The sequence below is a fragment of the Pygocentrus nattereri genome, chromosome 29 (assembly GCF_015220715.1).
Source record: "Pygocentrus nattereri isolate fPygNat1 chromosome 29, fPygNat1.pri, whole genome shotgun sequence".
NCBI lineage: Eukaryota > Metazoa > Chordata > Actinopteri > Characiformes > Serrasalmidae > Pygocentrus > Pygocentrus nattereri.
In genome coordinates, this window is record NC_051239.1 from 777,640 (window position 1) to 787,459 (window position 9,820).

The 9,820-nt window shown below is 42.2% G+C and overlaps 1 protein-coding gene across 2 annotated transcripts in view; it reads left to right on the forward strand.

Annotated features, from left to right (window-relative positions):
• The window catches only part of si:ch1073-459j12.1 (inactive carboxypeptidase-like protein X2), a 51,627-nt gene that overhangs the window by 21,297 nt on the left and 20,510 nt on the right, over positions 1–9,820 (forward strand). For both annotated transcript variants that reach the window (XM_037536291.1, XM_037536292.1), the window contains exons 8-9: positions 4,530–4,589; positions 6,906–6,968. In XM_037536291.1, the coding sequence (XP_037392188.1) occupies positions 4,530–4,589; positions 6,906–6,968 (123 nt within the window). The remainder of the gene's footprint in view (positions 1–4,529; positions 4,590–6,905; positions 6,969–9,820) is intronic.

Here is a 9,820-nt window from a genome sequence, read left to right on the forward strand (position 1 = left end):
ACAGGAAGCGTAGGGGGCGATACGGCTTCTACTGTTTCATTTAAAAAGCTCTATAATGTTCATATGATCCACACAGTCGCTCTGACAGACTGTAATACACTACAGGAAGCGTAGGGGGCGATACGGCTTCTACTGTTTCATTTAAAAAGCTCTATAATGTTCATATGATCCACACAGTCGCTCTGACAGACTGTAATACACTACAGGAAGCGTAGGGGGCGATACGGCTTCTACTGTTTCATTTAAAAAGCTCTATAATGTTCATATGATCCACACAGTCGCTCTGACAGACTGTAATACACTACAGGAAGCGTAGGGGGCGATACGGCTTCTACTGTTTCATTTAAAAAGCTCTATAATGTTCATATGATCCACACAGTCGCTCTGACAGACTGTAATACACTACAGGAAGCGTAGGGGGCGATACGGCTTCTACTGTTTCATTTAAAAAGCTCTATAATGTTCATATGATCCACACAGTCACTCTGACAGACTGTAATACACTACAGGAAGCGTAGGGGGCGATACGGCTTCTACTGTTTCATTTAAAAAGCTCTATAATGTTCATATGATCCACACAGTCGCTCTGACAGACTGTAATACACTACAGGAAGCGTAGGGGGCGATACGGCTTCTACTGTTTCATTTAAAAAGCTCTGTAATGTTCATATGATCCACACAGTCGCTCTGACAGACTGTAATACACTACAGGAAGCGTCGGGGGCGATACGGCTTCTACTGTTTCATTTAAAAAGCTCTATAATGTTCATATGATCCACACAGTCGCTCTGACAGACTGTAATACACTACAGGAAGCGTAGGGGGCGATACGGCTTCTACTGTTTCATTTAAAAAGCTCTATAATGTTCATATGATCCACACAGTCGCTCTGACAGACTGTAATACACTACAGGAAGCGTAGGGGGCGATATGGCTTCTACTGTTTCATTTAAAAAGCTCTATAATGTTCATATGATCCACACAGTCGCTCTGACAGACTGTAATACACTACAGGAAGCGTAGGGGGCGATACGGCTTCTACTGTTTCATTTAAAAAGCTCTATAATGTTCATATGATCCACACAGTCGCTCTGACGGACTGTAATACACTACAGGAAGCGTAGGGGGCGATACGGCTTCTACTGTTTCATTTAAAAAGCTCTATAATGTTCATATGATCCACACAGTCGCTCTGACAGACTGTAATACACTACAGGAAGCGTAGGGGGCGATACGGCTTCTACTGTTTCATTTAAAAAGCTCTATAATGTTCATATGATCCACACAGTCGCTCTGACAGACTGTAATACACTACAGGAAGCGTAGGGGGCGATACGGCTTCTACTGTTTCATTTAAAAAGCTCTATAATGTTCATATGATCCACACAGTCGCTCTGACAGACTGTAATACACTACAGGAAGCGTAGGGGGCGATACGGCTTCTACTGTTTCATTTAAAAAGCTCTATAATGTTCATATGATCCACACAGTCGCTCTGACGGACTGTAATACACTACAGGAAGCGTAGGGGGCGATACGGCTTCTACTGTTTCATTTAAAAAGCTCTATAATGTTCATATGATCCACACAGTCGCTCTGACAGACTGTAATACACTACAGGAAGCGTAGGGGGCGATACGGCTTCTACTGTTTCATTTAAAAAGCTCTATAATGTTCATATGATCCACACAGTCGCTCTGACAGACTGTAATACACTACAGGAAGCGTAGGGGGCGATACGGCTTCTACTGTTTCATTTAAAAAGCTCTATAATGTTCATATGATCCACACAGTCGCTCTGACAGACTGTAATACACTACAGGAAGCGTAGGGGGCGATACGGCTTCTACTGTTTCATTTAAAAAGCTCTATAATGTTCATGTGATCCACACAGTCGCTCTGACAGACTGTAATACACTACAGGAAGCGTAGGGGGCGATACGGCTTCTACTGTTTCATTTAAAAAGCTCTATAATGTTCATATGATCCACACAGTCGCTCTGACAGACTGTAATACACTACAGGAAGCGTAGGGGGCGATACGGCTTCTACTGTTTCATTTAAAAAGCTCTATAATGTTCATATGATCCACACAGTCGCTCTGACAGACTGTAATACACTACAGGAAGCGTAGGGGGCGATACGGCTTCTACTGTTTCATTTAAAAAGCTCTATAATGTTCATATGATCCCCACAGTCGCTCTGACAGACTGTAATACACTACAGGAAGCGTAGGGGGCGATACGGCTTCTACTGTTTCATTTAAAAAGCTCTATAATGCTCATATGATCCACACAGTCGCTCTGACAGACTGTAATACACTACAGGAAGCGTAGGGGGCGATACGGCTTCTACTGCTTCATTTAAAAAGCTCTATAATGTTCATATGATCCACACAGTCGCTCTGACAGACTGTAATACACTACAGGAAGCGTAGGGGGTGATATGGCTTTCCTTGCTTCACCACACTGCAACAGACGTTGTACAGGACAGAAGTGTTAGATTCCTTGAATAATCAAAAAATATTTGATCGATTAATCGATTTAAGATAAATTGCTAATTGCAGCCCTCGTGTTCAGAGTGTCCTATGTGAAAACACCAATGTGTGGTTGGCTCTTTCGCTGTTTTTATATACGGTACAGAGACAGCCTGACTGGGTTGTCCTATCTGGCCTTTTGATGGGGGGATTTATGTACCTCATAAATGCAAATGAAACTTTAATTGCACAACTAAAACTGTGATAAAGCCCTTTAAAGACTTTGTTTTTGTACGGTACAATTGCTTGGCGTGCTTGGCACGGAGATCAGTAGGACAGTGGAGAATGTCAACAAGCAGTAGTTTCATGTGTCCTAACATAAGAAACATTATTGTCCCCTAAATTCATACCATATGTTGCTAACGAGCCATGGCCTTGGTTCCTCCCTCTACCTCCCACATGTCAAATGCAAAGCCTGTGGGCCAAATCAGGCCTGTGACTGGACAGGGACCCTGTCCAGTCCCCAACACGGTGTGATTTTCTTACGTTTATTAGCCCAATTTACAGTGCCCTGCACTACAACCCCCAGCATGCACTGCATTGTAATGTGTACACCCACCCCCTCCCGCAACAGCAATCTGCAGTACACCAGTCACATCACCAAATATATTAGCTGAGCTTCAGCTGCGCCTCAACCACCGTAAACGCTCAGCAGCTCAGAGACTGATCCCACGAATGAAAGAACTCGCAGCAAAGTAAAGCAAATCATTTAAACTAATTAAACTAATTCAAGCAAATAGACTTAAAAGACCTTTTTCTGATATTTCAAGTGTTCAGGTTATATTTTAAGAGTTACTACAAAGGCGTGTTTTGCTGCTGATGTTTGGTGTGTTTTGAATAAACAGTGGCAAGTTGTACGTTGGCTGACAAAACAGTACGATTAAAACACGACGGAAATGAGCCACAACACGACGGAAATGAGCCACAACACGACGGAAATGAGCCACAACACAAAGGAAAAGAGTCACAACACGACAGAAATGAGCCACAACACGACAGAAATGAGCCACAACACAAAGGAAAAGAGTCACAACACGACGGAAATGAGCCACAACACAAAGGAAATGAGCCACAACACGACAGAAATGAGCCACAACACAAAGGAAAAGAGTCACAACACGACGGAAATGAGTCACAACACGACGGAAATGAGCCACAACACAAAGGAAAAGAGTCACAACACGACGGAAATGAGTCACAACACGACGGAAATGAGCCACAACACGACGGAAATGAGTCACAACACGACGGAAAAGAGTCACAACACGACGGAAATGAGCCACAACACGACGGAAAAGAGTCACAACACGACGGAAATGAGTCACAACACGACGGAAATGAGCCACAACACAAAGGAAAAGAGTCACAACACGACGGAAATGAGTCACAACACGACGGAAATGAGCCACAACACGACGGAAATGAGTCACAACACGACGGAAAAGAGTCACAACACGACGGAAATGAGCCACAACACAAAGGAAAAGAGTCACAACACGACGGAAATGAGTCACAACACGACGGAAATGAGCCACAACACGACGGAAATGAGTCACAACACGACGGAAAAGAGTCACAGCACGACGGAAATGAGCCACAACACGACGGAAAAGAGCCACAACACGACGGAAATGAGCCACAGCGTGTGTAATCTGGTGTTACTAGTTAAATCTTTAGTTACTCTCTACAGCTAATCCCCTGATAGTAATAATCCACTCAAAGTTAACTTACTTTTTCTGGTGAATGTTTGTGCTGCTCAGAATTTAAAAGTCTGAATGGCTTCTGAAGTTTGTAAAATCCAGCAGCCACGCTGCCCTGCTGATGTTATTATCAGTGTAATGCAGTTTTTATTAGATACGGTTGATGGGCTGCCAGGTATTTGGGAGAAGCGGCCACACATTTAAGGGTTCATTTGTACACATTTGACACGGATTTGCAAATGAGAAGGAAATTGTACCTCTGGTCTGAAACTCTTACTCTCCTTTCATTACAGATGAACCCACAGTCCCTCCTTTTGAAAACAAGTGGTACGAGGAGTACGAATACGGACACGGTATGCAATCCTGTTTTATACTTACTGTACAACACAGAATCGCTCTGATCTTTCTCAACCAGTGCAACGGCGTAAATACAAGCATGACAGTTCTGTCCTTTTCCTCTCCACTCGAATTAGCGTACAGACAGCGTGGCCTGTCATTTAACTTCGCCTTGTACTCTGAAGTAAACATCAGGTAGAGCCAGACGTCATAATCTTCACTCTGAGAGAGAGAGAAAGAGACAAGACGACGGACAAAGCAGGACATCAAAAGAAACAGAAAGAGTTTCCCATCAAAAGAATGTCTTTTGTCTTTTGCTTAGGTCACGGTGGTCTAGACTCTAGACGCTGTCCGAGGTTTGAAATCGGTCAGTTTTAACGAGTCAGAAACAGAAAAAGACCTTTTTTCTTTGTTATTATTTTATTTATCTACTATTTTATAGTGGATTTTATAGTCTTGGTTATTATTTTAAGCATTTAAACATGTCTTATTTTAAGCTTTAAAATCCTATAGAAATATTTTCAACCTTAATCTCTACCTGCCTCATCTGTAGAGTACGGCTGATTGCCATGGACTACAGTTTTAACATGTTACCAGGTACCTGTTGACTCAAAATTAACCCCTTAAATCTCCTGGGTCCACCAGCAGGCCCAAAGTTTTATTACACTCTTCTATATCCTAAGAATAGCTCTGCCAGTTTGCACTAAAGTCCCTGTAGTTGCTGAATAATAAACCTTGTTATGTAACAAGCCTGGATTTTAAGGGGTTAAATTGCCATTCCAGGGAATGTCTTTACCAAAACTGTTCATCTAAAGTTTCATCCAGCTTTACAAAAAAAAGCAACACAGTAAAAAGGCACTTTCTGATACTGGCTACTGTCACTTAAAGGTGCGATGTGCAAGATATACTGCCATCTAGAGGTGAGGTTGCAGGTTGCAACCAACCGAATCCTCCTCCCTCACTCCTCCCTTTCCAAGCATGCAGTACAACTTACATAGGCCGTCAGATTTTCTGTAAACACCTGTCCTGATTTTATTTTGCTTCTTTGTGTTTTCGCATCTTTGACGGCGAGGATTCACTCTAGTTTGCTTTTTCTGGTGCTAAATAATACGTTTGATCCTCCATTTGTCAAACGTCTCACGACACAAAGTCGTCAGCAGCACCGACAGAAACCACTGATTCTACTTCTTTCTACGTCTTCCAACCCGGAGCTACAGCGCCACCCAATTCAAGCTGCTGCTTGAACTTAAAAAAAGGTGCCCTCTAGAGTCGGTGTTGTTTGCTGTATTTATTCTGGGCTACTGTAGAATCAAGGTGGTGCTACATGGCTCCTTCGCTCCTTATGTAGATATGAAGGGCACATTCTAAGCTAACCAAAACACAGCGATTCATAGTAAGAGGTGATTATACACTAAGGAACACTGAGGTTTTGTCTGCTGCACGCCATTTCTGCTTATAGATCCCCCTACATTTTACACACCGCACCTTTAAAGTCTGTCCTGTGCAGGAAATCAAGCACAGCATGTGGAAACTTCGCCCACGCTGCTGCTAATGAGTTACCACAGATTCTTCTGGAAAACTCGTGTAACGTCTGAAAGAATGAATTATACAAATATGCAGCTTCGACAGGGTTTATGAAAAAGTTCTACATGTTAATACCTGCAACATTATTGCTGACTGATGGAATACAGTAACTGCCCAAAGTGTCAGTGAGTTTTCTCTTCTTTCTCTAAATAATGTGTTGAAATTAATATCTGTTTCACGTGGCTGTGTGTTACAGATATGGCAGAACAGGATTAGGTTGAACGGCAATAAACGGAAATTATTCCATAGTTCTGGTGGGATAATGTGAAACACAAAAGCCTGAATTCATGTAGAAATAAGCATCAAGCCAAGCCAAACTGGACGGGATGGAGATCCAGGAAAAAGTATGATAACAGTATGCGCGATTTTCACGTTTAGAAGGCAAAACTATGAGAGCCGGAGTAATTTTAGACATGTTCGAATGGGAGAAGATCAAAACTACGCCAGCGACACAGAGTCCAACACAAACAGTCTGTTTTAATTACATGCTCTGGCGTCAAAATGACTGCTTTGTTTTCACTACACCAAAAAATGGCTTCTTGTCAAGTGGCGTCGAACTGGAAGGGAACAGCGCCAAAAAGAAATACCTTAAACTTCAATGGTTCGGGCTGATATCCTGTTCAGATCGCCATTAATCATCCAAATGTTTGCACATCACCAGTGATAGCATCAGCTTTTATTGCTGTTTTTATGGCCCTGGATTCGGACTTCAGAGCAGTAAATATTGTCGTATTTTTTGTTTTCTCCAGAGAAGAGAGTGGAAGAAGAAGAGGAAGAGAGAGAGAGGGCGAGGAAAAAGCAGGAGGAGAGAGGTACGGTACTAAGTGTTGATCCACAGGGAGCTCAACATCTCACTGCCACGCTGTCAAATTAGTAAAGCTCAGGCCTGAGCGTGATGTCATGGTGTGAGCCACAATAACAGTGTATCGGAGAGCGATTATTATAGGTGTAAATCAGACGAGATCTGACAGTTAGGATAAGAAAGGATGCCTGTATTTTGGGTGTAAGGTGTAATTTGTTTTCGTCTTTAAGTGGAACTGGCAGAGGGTTGGTTGTAAAGCTTTGGTTTCTTTTAAGTTTACGACACGTCTATTTGTCACTGTGTGTGCAAGAGGACACACCCAACAAGCAAGCCTGCTGTTAGCACTTCCACTCAGCCGCTCCATTACAAAGACAAAGTTCTGGTTTCGGAAGGTGGGGAATGCTGTGAAATCAGAGCTAACAAAGTCAAACGTCTAGTAAACTGTAACATAATTAAAGCTGGTGTTGACCGAGCGGATTATACTGTTCAACAGTTCAGAATACACACACATACGTTATCTGGGCCGCTTATCCTCCTGGGTCACAGTGGGGGCTGGAGTCTATCCTAGAGCTCACTAAGCGTAAGGCAGGAGACATCTTGGACATGCAAACTCCACACAGAAAGGACGCTGGTCGCCCGGCTGGGGCAGTGAACCCAGACCCACTGCGATCAGCCAGTACCAGTGAGTGTCTTCTCACAGCATCGTTACCAGCGTAAAAGGTCAACTTTTTAGATTTTAGTAAACTATGCATTTGAAATTAATTGGGTCAAACATTTTAGAAGAATGTGTTTTATTCTTTGCTTTACATTCCCACACATTACTGGCCTAAACTTTCTCTTTATATCACTGATGTTGGAAGAAAACCTTGTATGTCCACCTCTATTTTTTCAGTTTTTGATATACTTTAAAAAAAAACCTGTTGTTCTTTACATTATTTTTACAGTTCATGATGAACTGACCAAAAGAAACGGCCCCAGATGCCTGGTTCCATTGACTTACACTAAAAGTGAAGTGTTTTTTTCTTTCTCCTGTAAAACTACCATTTTGGAGATACTAGGTTTTCTTCCTGCAACAGCGACATGTAACCATAAAATGAATAACCCCTACTGCTGTCTGCCTTTCATAGGCAAGTCCTATTAGCCTGTACTTTGGCTTACAAATACAGTTTTCTCCGCATAAATGTTTTAGTTGGACCAGTGGTGACATTCTCCGCAGGAACAAGTTGCTGTTTAAACAGAATTGGTTTGATGTGAATAGAATTTTGCTTTGTCAGCTGGTAAAGCAGCAGGGTCAGTTACTAAATTATCATTTTTAGCGCGTCTTTAATTTCCTGTTAGAATTTGCTGTGGTGTTTGATTCTGTCCCGTCTGGAGCCGTAGGGTCACTCAGAAACGATCACCCTGAGTCGCCAGCTGTGTAAGATGTGTCAGACTCTGTAGTAGGTCGGATTTGTTTGAATCCGTCTCTCAAAAAGAATAATAGACTAATTCATTCAGTCTTTCGGTCAGATGTTGTGTCAGTTCCTCATGGAACATTTTACTGGAATAGGCTTCAACATAATGTGTGCTTTGTGTTTTTTTGGCCATTGCCACAAAACAAATGTAGCATAAGCACGGAAGTGAGTGTAGCCCTATAGTAACCATGGAAACGAGTGTAGAGTAACCATAGAAACGAGTGTAGAGTAACCATGGAAATGAGTGTATTGTAACCATGGAGATAGAGTATCCATGGAAATGTGTGTAGGGTAACCATGGAAATGAGTGTAGAGTAACCATGGAAACGAGTGTGGAGTAACCATGGAAATTAGTGTATTGTAACCATGGAGATAGAGTATCCATGGAAATGTGTGTAGGGTAACCATGGAAACGAGTGTAGTGTAACCATGGAAATGAGTGTATTGTAACCATGGAAATGAGAGTAGCATAACTACTGTAACTAATAATAGCTTAACCATGGGAATCAATGTAGCATAACCATGGAAATGAGTGCAATATAACCGTGAAAAAGAGTAGCATAACTGTGGAAATGAGAGTAGTGTAACCATGGAAATGAGAATAGCATAAGCATGGAAATTAGTGTAGTGTAACTATGGAAACAGTTGATGTTCACTGTTCCCTGTTATAAAGTTTCCTGGGGAATAAAGACCTGCACTACTTACAGATCTCCCCCACAGTCTCCACATCACTTTAGGGGCAAAAGCAGATTCTTGAAAAGTTCCTGTCATATTGTAATATTTACTGTATCAGAGATGTAAATGCATTTATTCACCTTCCACATTCTCCATGTACATGAACACTGACTGACACCTTAATTAGAAACCCCTACATTATGTTTTCATTGACTGCCCACTGCACAGTTCAGATCAGTGCCCCTATTCATCATTGGTCAGTTTCTGACAGCAGGATTGCTGACCACACATGATGTGCTTTAACATTCTGCGTTAGATCTACTTTTTAATGTTTTTTAAATTCATTTAAGGTCAGTCATGATACGCAGGATTTCAGACAACGGCCCACGTTAACTACCTTACATTGCCAAAAGTATTCGCTCGTCTGGCTTCACACGCATATGAACTTGAGTGACATCCCATTCTTAATCCATAGGGTTTAATATGATGTCGGCCCACCCTTTGCAGCTATAACAGCTTCAACTCTTCTGGGAAGGCTTTCCACAAGGGTTAGGAGTGTTTATGGGAATTTCTGACCGTTCTTCCAGAAGCTCATTTGTGAGGTCAGACACTGATGTTGGACGAGAAGGCCTGGCTCACAGTCTCCACTCTAATTCATCCCAAAGGTGTTCTACCCTAACCCTAACCGAACTGTTCCCACAAAGTTGGGAGCGTGAAATTGTCCAAAATCTCT